We start from the raw sequence: 15,858 nt of genomic DNA, 5'->3' as shown, positions 1-15,858 counted from the left end.
GGTTCTCCTCAGCCACTAGCTTTTGCGACTTTTAAGAGAGCGAGAGACTGCCCAAACCATTCCCATTTTTTAAAAGCATAGGGCCACCATTTGTTTAAAGGGGTGGATTTGGGGTGCTACAAACCACATGGAAGCTTAGCCGGTAGCTTCTGACTACAATACAAAATAGAAGGGTTGTGGGTGCACGCCAAGGCTTAGTAAAAAATGTGTTTAAATACAACGGAAGTGCTACTGATTTGGCCAATTAATCAATACCCATTTTACTTAGCCTTGGAGTGCACTCTTTTGTATTTCGTATTGACTTCTACATGACCTCGGCAAGTTTGAGATGGAGTATTTTTTAATTTCGGTCTTTAAGCTTCCTTGGGGTTTAGCAAATCTCAAACATTTTTTGATTTTTTTTCCTACTTAAAAATAGGTTTTTTTCCCCTTTAAAACTCCAACCAGAAAAAATCTAAGTTTAGTAAATAACCCCCTTGGTGTTACTACTTTAAGTAGTAAAACTTGCCTGACAAGGGTGACCCTCATCTTGCAATGCACTATTTTGGCCTACAGGTTGAGATAAAGAGTTTGGATCCATGTTCCATAGATCAGATCCAAAAGAAACCCAGACTGAATATAATCCAATATGATTGCACAGCAGTTGTAGGATAGCATATATGGTACAACAACAGTTGGAAATATATATTTATCAAACCACCAAATACTACAAATATCTACAAAAAGTAGGGTAGTGAAGACCCCAACCGGTGTCCCCTCTTCCAAAAAAACACATTCTGAGGCTTCTAAAAAAACAAAGGTTTCACTGGGTGGAGACACTGTTAGACTTCTCCCATTGACTAATATGCAACCTCGACAGGTCTGAGATGCTAATTTTCTAACTCTGACTTTTCCATCCTTGGGGGTTTAATAAATTCCAAAAATTCGTGATTTTTTAAAAGTCTGATTTTATAAAAAAAAATCACATATTTTTCGGGGTTTTTCCGCATGCAGAGTTTAGTAATTAACCCCCTAATTGTCCTAGTTTATTTGCTGTCGTGTACCAATAATGATTTACTACTATTCTATGGGGCAGATTTATCAAATTAAATTCGAAATTAGAATTTTTTTAAAAACTGTCAAATTTGATTAGGGAGATATTCAAATTCAATTTGAGTTTTAAAAAAAACAACAAATTTGATTTTCGAAATTTATCATACTCCGGCCCTTTAAGAACTCGAATTTGACTATTCGTCACCTAAAACCTGCTGAATTGTTGTTTAAGTCAATGGGAGACATCCAGGGATCAATTTGGAGTTTTTCTGAGAAGTTTTTAGGACGATTTAATTCATCCGAATTAGATTAGATTTTTTTAAAACAAATTTCTATTTCTATTTCTATTTCTATTTATGGGAGTTTAGTTTTTAAAAACTCACATGAATTCGAAATTCGACCTTTGATAAATGTGTCTCCCTGTGTTACCGTGTACTGTATATTGTGACATTTATATTCTGTGTGTACTGTATATTGTGAGTGGGTCCCTAAGCTCAGTAAGTGACAGCAGCACAGAGCATGTGCAGTGAATCAGCAGAAAAGAAGATGGGGAGCTACTGGGGCATCTTTGGAGACGCAGATCTTCCCTGATAAAGGACTGCAGTTGCCTTGGGCTGGTACAGAAGCCCAAAAAATTTTACCCTGCTTCTTTAGTTCTCCTTTAATCATACATTTTGTAATGTCTCCTTTTTTATATCTAGGCATCCGACCTAGGCATGGGCCCATGGGTGCCTGTATATAAATATGGCTCTACTCAATGGCCAAATCCTTATGAAACAAAATCAGTATAAACAGCATCCGTGGAGCAGATGTATAATTATGTTATACATCTGCTCTATGGATGCCAAATGAATACTTAGGTACAATAACTCATAAATCCACAGCAGTACTTTATAAAAATATTAATATTCGGCCTATCTTTCTTTCAAAGTAATCATGTGATATATAGTAAAGTAGGGAGCATAGTTACTGCATTTGACTGTTATGGAATGGGACTCCATAATGTGAATAGAGAACCATATACTGTATATAATTGCAATTTTTATAGGAGATTGTTATAATGTAGTGTAACATTTGTGCTATAACTATAAGAACAGCTACCTTGTAGCAATTGTAGCCCTTCTTTCAAGTTGACTAGGTTAGCCAACCCCATTCACAACATCCAAGCTGAGAATACATTAGAATTACCCTGCTTGTATCTCCAGCAGTGAATGGGTGAAGATGAGCCCTCAGCGCATCTTGTGAAATGGAAGGGAATTGAACTGGCCTTGTAGATACAGCTGAAGACATCAAAGGTAGCCAGCAAAGCAAACAGTGCTCAAGCGTGCCTTTTATTCTGAGTTGATATGATGGAGAGGGTTCTGAAATAAATGGGATAAGATAAACTAATCATGCTAGAAAAAAATCATGTTTATTACGTATGACTGGGAGATAACAGGGGTATAAAAGCTGAGATGAGAGGCAGGATCAGATACACAGCCACCTGCCCATCACATTTCTGCTCCTGCCATCCAGGGAATCCATAGTCAAGTCACAATGGAATCAGAAGAGTACAGAAAGAGAGGTACAGTATTATCTGAGGCTAATGGTGCCATTACTTACACATAGCCTGAAATTAAATGCCCTTGCTAGACCTACAACCAATAGAAAGCAGAAATTCTCTAAATTCAACTAAATATTTCCATTTAATCCACAAGCCTAAATCTATCAGCTCAAAATAGCTGGAAAAAGATGATTGAAGATTTATGTCTCCTCTCTTTTTCACGGTTTAACAGGAGCTACCATTAATAATATTTTAATATTCACTTTATGCATTTTTAACTTGCCTTCATGAAAAGTGGGGGTACCTAAACAGAGAGAATTTTAAAAATGATATTATTGTATACAAGAAGGGGACCACTGAGTGGGTTTTACAGCTTGGCTATTTTTGTGCACCAACCCTGCTAATATGATTATTGATGGACCACAGGTAAAGAACTGGTGGATTATATCTGTCAGTATCTGAGCACAGTAAGAGAGAGGAGAGTCAATCCTGACGTGCAGCCAGGCTATATGCGGGCTCTGCTGCCTGACAGCGCTCCAGTGGAATCTGAAAGCTGGGAGAGAATCTTCGGAGATATTGAAGACATCATAATGCCAGGGGTAACATTACACAGAACATTTACCTCCTTTTTCATTTAAGGCTTGTCCATGTCTGTTATAAATGCTCTCCAGATTTCCAATTCCTGTGTATGTGCAATAAAGCCAACAATCACAGATCAGGGAATCCAGAATTGTTTTGCGTGTCCCTCTAGATTTCCAAACCTGCACTGACAGTTGTACATAAAAAGATAAAGGGGGAACTTATGAACGGCGCCTTAATAACATGGTTTATATTTATCTAACATAATAGTGTCCAAAAACACTTCTTCTACTGGGACTCAAGGGTCAAAGTGGGTTTATATCAGTATTCCTGTTTGTGCTCAAAATATATTGCAATCTAGATGAATGAAATTGTTAATAAAAACTGGCTGGATAAGAGACTAAGAGCTCCTATGCACTTTACCCTCGTTTTAGCAGATCCATAAGGATTTACTAAATTAAATCTCTGTTACAGGTGGTCCATTGGCAGAGTCCTCACATGCATGCCTACTTTCCTGCCCTGACATCGTGGCCTTCCCTGCTAGGAGACATGCTTGCTGATGCAATAAACTGCTTAGGATTTACATGGGTAAGTGTTTATACAGTGAAACCTCGATTTTAAGTACCCTGATTTTAAGTTTTCCCTCATTTCCCTCATTTTTACATTTTTTATTTGTGGTCCCACCAGTTTATAATGCATTTCAATGGGGGCCTTTCCCTGATTTTAAGTAATGTTTACCCGGATTTAACATCAAAATTTTGTCCTGATGTTAGAAAAAACAGCTTTTTTCCACTATCAATTTTATTATTTGTGAAATAAGGAAGCTTAAAATACTAACCTGATATATATTTCTCCATGGTTTTGCCTGTAAATGGTCAGTTCCAATTAGTCTGCCCCTTATTCAGTCCTGCACCAATCACTTATTGCTTTAGGTTATGTATATGACTGACAGTTTGGCTTTGCACGTGCCCCCCCATACTGTTTAAACTTTATAATTAACACAGTAAATATTGTATCTCAAAGTAAAAAGGACTCCTGTGCTTATATCCTTTCAGTACTTGAAGAATAAGTCACTTTAAGACATTTCCCTGATTTTACATTTTCCCGGATTTTACATAATTTTTTCCTGGTCCCCTAAGGGTACCACTGTGTCTATCTATCTATCTATCTATCTATCTATCTATCTATCTATCTATCTATCTATCTATCTATCTATCTATCTATCCATCTATCTATGGTTCACATTATCGTTAACTTTTAGTATGTTATAGAATGGCTAATTCTAAGCAACTTTTCAATTGGTCTTCATTATTATTTTTTATAGCTTTTGAAATATTTGCCTTATTCCTCTGATGCTTTTGAGCTTTTAAATTGGGATCACTTGCCCCTTTGAAAAAATAAATGCTCTGTAATGCTACAAATTGTTGTAACATGGTATTTGTAACATATTTGTATTATTCATCTTTGTATTCAGACCCTCCTATTTATATTCCATTCTCTTATTTAAACCAATGCATGGTTACTAGGGTCATTTTGAGCCTAGCAACAAGATTGCTGAGATTACAAACGCGAGAGCTGCTGAATAAAAAGCAAAATAACTCCAAATAATAAAAAATAAAATGAATTGAATGTTGTTTCATGGTCTACATCATATTAAAAATGAATTAAAAGGCAAACAACCACTTTAAATATACCCTGTTTATAACAAGGGCTTTTCTCAACGCTGATTATTACAACATAGCATTTCTTATCCGAGTGTTGTACACTTATACTGTACATAAAAGTAGCAAATGCCATGTTATTTACCTTGTCCAGGCATTCTCTGTATAATACCCAGTTCTCTATTTTAAGAGATTCTATTATAGATACAATGTTTTGCTATTTCACAAAAGATAATGGTTCTATAAAAACAGATTCACTAACATTTTGATTAAGTAATAGTCACAGCAGTTTTGTGATCGTTGAGGAGAATCTAGCTATATTTTTACTAGAGCACAGGCTTAGGCAGTTAAAATGGGTGAGAAGATGTTCAGGAGTGTAAACAGTTACTAATATACCTTATTTTTGATGGTTAGGCTTCCAGTCCAGCATGCACTGAGCTGGAAATGAACGTGATGGACTGGTTGGCTAAAATGTTGGGTCTCCCGTGCCAATTTCTCCATCATTATCCAAACAGCAAAGGAGGAGGTGTACTCCAGGTAAGCCCCTCTGTGTTCTTGTTAAGCGTGTCTTAAAGTATTGCAGTCGTCATCATAAATATATATAATGTCTGTAGGTATAGGGGAACCGTGGCAGTTACAAAATTGGGTGATGATGTGATTTTGACCAGTGAGGAGCAACCAGATATATATATGTACATTCTGTATAATTTATTTATGTTTTCCAATGCTCAGATGCAGTTTATATTACATGTACGCTTCACCAATAAAGGCAGGTGAAGATTAAGATCAATCCACTATATATAAAATGGGATTCAAATTTTCAAATGTTTTTTGGGGAGGGGATAGGATCTTGTCGGGACCTTTTAATTGTAGACAATTGAATATTTTTAGAACATACATTTTTTGAGCTTTTTAAAGGGCACCTGTTGCCAAAATATTTAATCCCAAACCAAAGGTTCTGGCTAATAGTGCCCACACTCCAGTTGAGGGGGGGGGGTAACAATAGTTTTTAAAAATGCCCCCTGCAAGTGCTTTACTACCTCCACCAGGTGGTAGCTCCCAGTTCAAGCGGCCATGTTGGAGCACACACATGCACATATTGAGCAACTTGCTCATGTACATGCATGTGACTTCAGAAGTGTGATATGGACATACTTACACTCAGTACGGCTGCTTGCACCCGGAGTTTCCTACCACTGGGAAGGGGCAATTTAAAAAAACAAAACAAAAAACTACAGTTACCCCCCTCCCACACCTTTAGCTGGGGATTTTATATTTTGCAGTAGGTGCCCTTTAAACTCAGGTATCTACACAGTTTATATTTATTAAAGTGTGTGTGTGTTGCTTTTCAGAGTACAGTGAGTGAATCAACCTTAATAGCTCTTCTGGCAGCAAGAAAGAACAAGATTCTGGAAATGAAAACCTCTGAACCAGATTCAGATGACTCCCAACTGAATTCTAGACTTGTTGCATATGCTTCCAACCAGGTAGAGTTCATAGTGAGCATTATATGCATATTCACACAAATCTGTGGTGAGAACAGCTATAGTTCCCTTGTACTTCTTTGGGATCTCTCCATAAAATTGGAGAGGTTAAAGTCTGGCCACAAGTGGCTGTACGATTGACATTACTGAATTTAAAGTACTGCACTAAAAAGATGATATACGGGATTAGTGCTCATGCTTAATTATACTGAGAGAATAAAATTCTGTGCATGCAGATTCCCCCCAGGAGCTGCTGATGGATTCTGTTCTCAAGCTAACCTTGGTAATAGTACCTTGACCTTGAGGAAGAACCATCTCATTGGTTATTTGGGCAGTTTTTCTGTGCTGAGAAGTGATGTCTCTATGCTCTCACAATGGTAACGCCTTTGTACGTCTGTAAGTTCTTATGTCATAGGTTCCCAAGTTTATCAATACTCTGTGTTTTTGAGTTCAAAATCCATGGAGCTTGAGTTCATTAAACTTTATCTTTTTTTACCATAAGTAGTCTCTGTTATGTGTAATTCTCATGACAATACATTAATACACCTTGAAGGATTTAGATTCAAGCTGATGAACCTTCTCTTGATTTTCTTTGATCCCCTTGAGTGTCTATGATCCCCAGGGCCGGAACTATGGGTAGGCAGAGTAGGCACGTGCCTAGGGCACAAAGCTGAGGGAGCGCCAGGCATGTACCTTCTCTGTCGCCTACCACCAAGTTCGGTCCCCAATCTACCCGACTGTGGTTGCTATTTTTTAGTCTATTACACACTTCATTTCGTGCATGCGAGCATGAACGCTAATCCGCGCATGTGCACGCTCAGCCGGCAGTTCGGCTGTGCGTGCACCTCAGGCCACCCTGGCCCGGCTCTGATGATCCCCATATGATCACATATAGTTTCAGCTGTTAAATAGAAGGGGCAATATGTCTTGGCTTCTAAGATAAAATGGCCAAATGCAGGTTAGCTTTTGAAATAAGTGAAATGGTCTAGTAATGAAAAATGTCAAGTATCATCTGCTCAGCCAGTGTTTTCTTTGTGTTACATTGTAGGCTCATTCATCTGTAGAAAAGGCAGGTTTGATTTCGCTAGTGAAAGTTCGATTTCTGCCAGTAGATGAAAATTTTTGCCTTCGTGGGGATACCCTGAAAGCTGCGGTGGAAGAAGACAGAAACCGTGGACTTGTCCCTGTCTTTGTGAGTAGGATGGTTGCACACTCATTTACATTTCAGAATAAAGACCTAAAAGTCAATTTAGCAAAGACCAGAAAGACATCTGAATTTCCTCTACCTCTCCTTAAATGTATTACCTACAACCAAACAGACCAGCAGATGGCACTGTTGTTTCAATTTAATGATATCAGTAGCTTAAATATTTGCTAATGTCTTGAAATCTTGAAAAAATATAATTAATTTCAATTGCAAAAGTGGTTATAAAAGAACACTGAGCAATTTTACATTTAATTGTTTTTAGGGTTTACATATCATTTTAGAAGAGGCATTTGTGGAGGTTATTTAAACATAATGATTATTCAATGAACTAGTTGCTTGATTTTTTTTTTGAGAGCACAAAGGAATCCCATAAAAATTAAATAAATGTCATGTTATAGAATTCTGTCCCTGAAGCAGTTACACAGACAGAAACATTAGATAGTTTAAAGGAAGGATTAGATGCCTTTACAGCACCATTATAATTCATTCTTGATATAATAAGGAGGAAATTTCGTCTTATTCAGAGGCAAGTCAGAGACAGCTAAAGATGTGTTTCACCTTCCCGTGCATAGCCTAGGAGTAGGTAGGTATGATTTATTTAAGCAATAGATTGAGCTTGATGGCGAGTTGTATCTTTTAATCTCCAATTACAATATAAATATGACAAATAACAAATATTATTCAGAGTTTCCTAGGTTCCATAGGAGTAGAATATTTTTCACTATCTTGCTAGAAATCATTATCACAAACACACATTTTTTTCACAAGTCTGCTTTTTGTTCTAGGTATGTGCCACTTTGGGTACAACTGGCGTCTGTGCATTTGATAACCTGGCAGAACTGGGGCCAATCTGTAAGTTGAACAGTCACACGTTGTGCTGTGCCGCTAAATATGTTTCCTTTTCCTTGTGCTAAGTTCAGTTTCATTTTTCCAGGTGCCAGAGAAAAACTGTGGCTGCACATTGATGCGGCTTATGCAGGCACTGCTTTCTTGTGCCCAGAATTTAGGACATTGATGAATGGAGTAGACTATGCGGATTCATTTACATTCAATCCATCCAAGTGGATGATGGTTCATTTTGACTGCACTGCTTTCTGGTGAGTCCCAATAGTGAGTGTTAGATGTAGCATAGAATGCACATGCCCATGACAGAATGGGGAACATTTTGCTCTATCCTTGGGTGTAAGGGCAAGATACATAATTGTGTACTGTATAACTCATTCTAAACCAGTAATCATGGGGAGAAAGAATTAAATATAAGTGTGAACACAGGTAAAAGTAGCAAATATTTTCCCTGTACTCTCAGTGTTTTTCAAACTGTAAGGCCATAGTTATTATGTACAACATAGCTCCCCTGCATGTTCATAAATGCAAACTAGAGAGAATATAAAGAGTATACAACAGTGATCCCCAACCAGTAGCTCGTGAGCAACATGTTGCTCTCCAACCCATTGGATGTTGCTCCAAGTGGCTTCAAAGCAGGTGCTTATTTTTGAATTCTAAGCTTGGAGGCAAGTTTAGGTTGTATAAAGACCAGGTGTACTGCCAAATAGAGCCCCAATGTAGGTTGACAATCCATACAGGTGCTACCAAATGGCCAATCACAGCCCTTATTTGGCACCCCAAGAACATTTTTCACGCTAGTGTTGCTCCCCAAATCCTTTTACTTCTGAATGTTGCTCATGGTTTCAAAAGTTTGGGTATCCCTGGTATACAAGAATATATAAGACATATTTCCTTTTGTGTGTGCTTATTTTGAACCTAATTCCACTGGGATTCTCTTCATGCTTTGATATGTCCTCTGTCACCAGGGTGGAGAGCCATGAGACTGACCCTTGTTCCTGACTATTCTTATTTAACAGGGGTGGGTCACTTGGTAAAAACCTTCTAAAGTAGTAAATTACCGGTCACATAATCAAGGAGCTTCCTCTATCTCCCGATCTGCTCAGGCAGACAAATTCATACATGGGTTCTATTCTAAGAAGGAGGCAAGCACAGTGCACTTATTACGTTGCTATATCTGATTTTATTTATTTATCAAAATCTCAATAGGGTGAAAGATAAATACAAATTACAGCAAACTTTCAGCGTCAATCCTATTTACCTCAGGCATGCAAACACGGGGGCTGCGACTGACTTCATGGTAAGTGTGTCTGTGTTTCATTTATTAACCTACCTGAACTCACTGTAATATGCTACAGTGAAAGTAACAGATATAAATACTCACTAAACAACACTATATTTCTGCTCTCTCTTCCAACCACAGCACTGGCAGATTCCTCTGAGCCGACGGTTTCGCTCATTAAAGCTCTGGTTTGTAATTCGGTCCTTTGGAGTGAAAAATCTGCAGGCGCACATCAGACATGTAAGTGTAATTTATTGTCTGGACATACTGATATTAAACTGCTGTAACAGATGCATGTCTATTTTTACTGTAAGAGTGCGATAGTTTTAGGCATTTACTGTGAAATTTAAACCTCAAACAAACGTAACATAATAAAGGGAAACCAGGAATCTCCATCAAAAAAGGGGCCAGTGCTCCAGGTTACAGTTCCCCTGCAGCCTAATTTAGCAAACACATTTTATCAGACCAGCACCATATACACAGCATAATATGCAAAGCTCCCAGCAAACAATATATCATGGGGGGTTTCTGCAAAGTAGATAATAATACAGCAAATGAGGCTGGCTGCATTATAGTCTCTGAATGCAGACGAGGCATAGGGTACTCACCTCTTGTTAAGGAGAAGATGAAAGCAGATGCTATTTTATACCACAGTGAAAGTGGTCCTAGAAGAATCACTGTCTATGTCTACTTTGTAAATGACATAACTACCAGAAGTGGATGCATTTTGATTGTTCCATTTTTTTGATTCCTTTCTTGTTAATATTGTTACTTTATATATAATTAAAAAATTGACCGGACTTATTCAAAATTAGAAACAATGATTTAGTCAAAGTTTCAGCCCTGCACTCCGGCCTGAGTGTAATATGCAATATGGCATGTCTATATATATTTTCATAGTTAAATCTACCTACACTGCTTCAAATGAAAGTGCTTTTCTTCTAGTCTGAAAGGGTGGTCTCTGGTACGGTGATCATCTTTATGGGTAAAAAGGTCCCCTGCTATTTGTCTATAATGTCCTCTAATGTACTTGTAAAGTGTAATCATGTCCCCTCGCAAGCACCTTTTTTCCAGAGAAAACAATCCCAACCTTGACAGTCTACCCTCATAATTTAAGTCTTCCATCCCTCTAACCAGTTTAGTTGCACTTAGTCTCTGCACTCTCTCCAGCTCATTTATATCCCTCTTAAGGACTGGAGTCCAAAACTGCACTGCATACTCCAGATGAGGCCTTACCAGGGACCTATAAAGAGGCATAATTATGTTTTCATCCCTTGCGTTAATGCCCTTTTTTTGCAAGACAGAACTTTATTTGCTTTAGTAGCCACAGAATGACACTGCCCAGAATTAGACAACTTGCTATCTACAAAGACCCCTAGATCCTTCTTATTTAAGGAAACTCCCAACACACTGCCATTTAGTGTATAACTTGCATTTATATTATTTTTGCCAAACTGAATAACCTTGCATTTATCAACATTGAACCTCATTTTCCAGTTTGCTGCCCAGTTTTCCAACTTAGACAAATCGCTCTGCAAAGTGGCAGCATCCTGCATGGAACCTATAGTTCTGCACAATTTAGTATCATCTGCAAAAATAGAAACATTACTTTCAATGCCCACCTCCAGGTCATTAATAAACAAGTTGAAAAGCAAGGGACCTAGTACAGAGCCCTGCGGTACTCCACTAACAACACTGGTAAAATAGATTTGCTGCTGATGAATACATTTGGCTTAAAAAACATTCAATTACAAGTTGGATTCAAAGTTATTATTAGTAAAGTTTTCCATTTAAGTTGCCCTAAAAGACAACAGCTTGAGGACAAACTATTATCTGCACAGGATAACGACTCTCTGTATAACAGCATTATTAAGCCGTAACAACAGTTGAAACAGTATTATGGTTTCTGTAGGCTGCACAGAGCAGTCGAGAAGCAATGAAGCAACTGATTCTGCTGTAGGGCAGTAATGGTTCTAGTCACCTGGTACAGAAACAACAAATGATATATAATTAGCTTGAAATAAGCAGAAATACCACATTTATCAGCCAAAAACTGCTGACTCCGCCCTTTCAGACCAAATTGGCATCTTAATGGTCAGTCTATGTGGTCTCTCTGACTGCCTGTGCATTAGTAGCCAAAGTGGGCAAACATCTTTCCATTCATTCCCTGCATTAGGCATTCAATCCAGTTCTTACAATAATAATACCATGAATGAAACCATTTACTGTTTACAGGGGGCGGAGCTAGCTAAATATTTTGAGTCGTTGGTGATTAATGACCGGATGTTTGAAGTACCTGCAAAACGGCACCTTGGACTGGTTGTTTTCCGATTAAAGGTGAGGTGTTAACCCTAATACTGGTTATCACAATCTTTTAGCATAGTACTGATCCTTATGCTCTCATATAAGTCTTCAATAAACTATAAGTGCTTCACCGCAGTGCTGCCTATTATAAATAAAAACCCAGAGAGTTGCTTCTAATTATGAGCGAAATTTTTATAATCGTCTCTTAAAATAATGGTTATTGCAAGACTGGATATCATGGATGTTATCCACTTAGCTGCTGCTTTGGTTAAAAGAGAAGGAAAGCTACCAAGGAAGTTTATTGGCAATAGATTAGCCACAACAGTGCAATTTAGAATGCCATTTTTATTTTTTAGAATGCTTTTCTATACAAGAGTAAACTGCTAGAAACTCTATCTGTTTGTTTAAGATAGCAGCTGCCATATTAGCTTGCTGTGACATCACCCTGCTCCCTCATAGCTCTGAGCTTAGATTACAGCAGGGAGGGGAGGAGGGAGGGGGAGAGGAGCAAACTGAGCATGCTCAAGCCCAAGCCCTGGAGGTTTAAACTGAAAACAGGAAGTCTGATACAGAAACCCATGTGTACACAATAGAAGGAAAGAAATGTGGTGTTTCTTTTGAGAGAGGACTCTGAGCAGCATTACTTTGAGGGGTTACTAGTGTATACATATAGACCTTTCTGATAAAGCTTACTTAGTTTTAAACATTTCTTCTCCTTTAAATGATGAACGTAGCTATCTTGAAATATTTAGCCAAGTTAGGAACAGACAGTCCCCTTCATTAGTTGCATCCAGTGGCTAAAAACCTTAGTAAGAAATGTAAGACTAGTTACTATGATTTCAAAATATAGTAACTAGTAACCCATAGAAACAAGATGGTATTTATGTTTGAAAGCAAATATCTGATTGCTTGCTATGGGTTTTTCAAGATCTGGACAAATGTTTCACCTTTTACATTACTCCATTTATGATGTTCATGTTCATCTAGCTGTAATTATCACTTATTATCTGCTATGCTGTTATTTATCTGTTATTTGCTATTTTTTTAAATCAGGGTCCAGATTTTTTGACAGAGGAAGTTTTGGTAGAGCTGACCAAGTCTGGAAAAATGTACCTTGTACCGGCCACTATCAATGATAAGTTTGTTATACGTTTCACTGTCACATCTCAGTTCACAACCAGGGAAGATATTTTGAGGGATTGGAACCTGATTCAGCAGAGTGCCATCAATGTCACCAACCTGCACCATGAAACTGTTATCTCTAGCTGTCCTACTCCTAGCGACAACAAGAATACACTGAATACATTCAACACCAAATATGATGACAAGGAAAACGGTTTCCAGAAGATCTCTAACCAGCCAAAACATGGGGTCCTCCAACATAAAGACTGGGTAGAATCAATCTCTGAAGATGACCTAGATCCTTTCGATGACTGCTTCCCAGAGAATGAGCCGGTAGCAAGCAAGCACAGGAGGGCATCATTCCTGTACAAGTATTGCTCAGTGCAAGAAAAGAAAACAGCCCGCTCCCTTAGCTGCAACAGTGTTCCAGTACATAATGCTGAAAAGCTACGAGGGGAATCTCAGAAAGGTGACAGCATAGCTTCCAACATCCCAGGAAAGGTGATGATTCTAGAAAAAAATGCTTTTAGAAAGTTAATCAAGTTCTACAGTGTCCCAAGCTTTCCGGAATTCCGAATTCAGTGTGGCCTTCAGTTTCCTTGCTGCCCCTTAGAGGCGTTTGTTTAAAAAATAATATGATAACTCTAATAAACTCAGTCTTAATGTACTGCAGAGCTGATTGTTGATTGTAAGGTTAGATTTTAGAAGGCTCCCTAATTTAAAGGGCCAGTACAATGAGAAGAAGCACTTTCTATACATTCAAATATAATCTATTGTCATATAGAATATATAATAAGCTAGTGGTCCCCAACCAGTGGCTCGTGAGGAACATGTTGCTCATCAACCCCTTGGATGTTCCTCCCAGTGGTCTCAAAGAAGGTGCTTATTTTTAAATTCCAGGCAAGTATTGGTTGCATAAAAAAACAAGTTTATGGCGAATCAGAGACCCCTGTAGGCTGTCAGGCCACATAGAGCAACTAAATAGCCAATCATATGCTTTATTTAGCACCCCTCAATGAACTTTTTTCATGCCTGTGTTGCTCCCCAAATCTTTCTACATATGAATGTGGCTCATGGGTAAAAAAGGATGGAAGCATTTTTTTAAACCTAAAGTGCCATATGGGTCATTGCTAGTTTACACAAGCAAACTATTTTTGGTCAAACAAAAAAAGCCAAATTGTGCCTCTTTTTAGCCATGGCAGACAAAGAGCTACAGTATGTGGGTGAAATAGATACTTTTTAAGCTGTACAGAAATTATACATTATATTTGAATTTATATGACACTTCGTTTTGCTTGATATTGGCCCTTGGCATGCAATACTCCAATCAAATTTACTTGCACATTTTGGGGGATCAATAATTTCATATGCAATCTGCTTTCTTATTGTGCATTGGCATATACGATTCAATAAAAGTAAATATGTATATGTATGTATATCCACAAGTCTTATCTACTTCAAGAGATGATTGTATGTGACTAGTGAGTGGATAAAGTATTGGCAGGCTCCTTTTTCTCTTCTGTAGCACAGCACTGTATTGGGAAGGGGCACAGGTCATCATAGTATTGTAGCCTATGAAAGCCTTGCACTATCATCAGCTCAGCATGAAAAGGCATAGAAACCCCCCCCCCACCCATTATATGTATCCACATGAGATGTAACATCTGCAACAGATACACACCACATTGACTAAAACATGGAATCAACTAAACTGACCCTGAAATCTTCTAGTTTTGGAAGGCCTTTTTAGGTCGGAACAAATGTTTCAGATATGGTTTTTTGTTTCTTTAAAAATCCAGTGCTTCTTCAGCATACCATTTCCCAAATGATTAGTGGGCTAATAATAGGTGTACCTTAATTGGGGTGAATAATTGCACCATTTACAGGTGTATGTTTGCTTAATTTTGCTTAAGTAAGAAAGGGTCCCTAATGTGCTAAAATATTCTCAGAATAAATGAATTCCAGTGGGATCTAGAGAGCTCACTAGAGAATAAACCTTGTTATTTTAATGTTCTATTAGTGTATAGGGGTGCGTGTATGTGTCGATTTTCTATGCATAATGGGACCCAAATACATTCACATTGACTTCGGACTCAGCACAAAAAAATCTTCTCATTATGTCATTGGAAGTTATTCTATAGGTGTTGGAGAAAAGATATGAATATACTCTTTTAATATGGTAACAGTTTATTGGTTACACTTAAATCCTTCCATTCTTCTGTGGCTCTCACTTTCTGCAGCAGTGTTTTCATTTATTTTACTACATTTCTGGTGTGTTCCACAGGCGTGGATTTGTGGGTAGGCAACAAAGGCCCGGGCCTAGGGGGGCAAATTACTAAGGGCGGCATGCTGCCCCCTAGCCACATCTGACCTCTGGTCCCCAGTTCTGGCAATCTAGGGAACTGTTTACGAAGTAGGTGAGCAGTGGGGCTGTGAGGAAGGGGGTTGTGTGTGGTGTGCTAGGTGTGTGAGAGCGGGTCAGGGGCAGAAAGGTGTACAAACAGGTAGGAGAAGATGTGTGTGCAAGCAGGTCGGAAAAAGGCAGGTCGGAGCAGAGAGGTGTGCAAACTGATAGGGGACAGGGATGTGTGCGAGTGGGTCGGAACAGATGGGGGAACAAGCAGGTTGTGAACATTTGGGGCACTGTTTTAAAAATCCAGCTTTGGTGTTAGATGGGAGATCTCTAGTGTACATTTCTCCTATACTGAAAGAACTGAAATTCTGCTGTAAAAGGACCACAATCATGAAAATGTAATATAAGCTTCATAATACTAAAAAAAGAAACTTATTTCACTATCCCT

General features: G+C 38.3%; 1 protein-coding gene across 1 annotated transcript; it reads left to right on the top strand.

Moving 5' to 3' along the window:
• Window positions 1–2,495: 2,495 nt before the first annotated feature.
• On the top strand, window positions 2,496–14,485 carry LOC108712469 (histidine decarboxylase-like). Its single transcript, XM_018254674.2, has 12 exons — window positions 2,496–2,596; window positions 3,002–3,174; window positions 3,629–3,742; window positions 5,230–5,352; window positions 6,168–6,302; window positions 7,348–7,491; window positions 8,292–8,358; window positions 8,441–8,603; window positions 9,559–9,649; window positions 9,773–9,871; window positions 11,867–11,968; window positions 12,989–14,485. The coding sequence occupies exons 1-12, from the start codon at window positions 2,569–2,571 to the stop codon at window positions 13,682–13,684; spliced, it is 1,935 nt and encodes a 644-aa protein (XP_018110163.2). The 5' UTR covers window positions 2,496–2,568; the 3' UTR covers window positions 13,685–14,485.
• Window positions 14,486–15,858: the final 1,373 nt, after the last annotated feature.

Source organism: Xenopus laevis, chromosome 3S (assembly GCF_017654675.1).
Source record: "Xenopus laevis strain J_2021 chromosome 3S, Xenopus_laevis_v10.1, whole genome shotgun sequence".
NCBI lineage: Eukaryota > Metazoa > Chordata > Amphibia > Anura > Pipidae > Xenopus > Xenopus laevis.
This window is presented reverse-complemented; position numbering and strand designations above follow the sequence as displayed.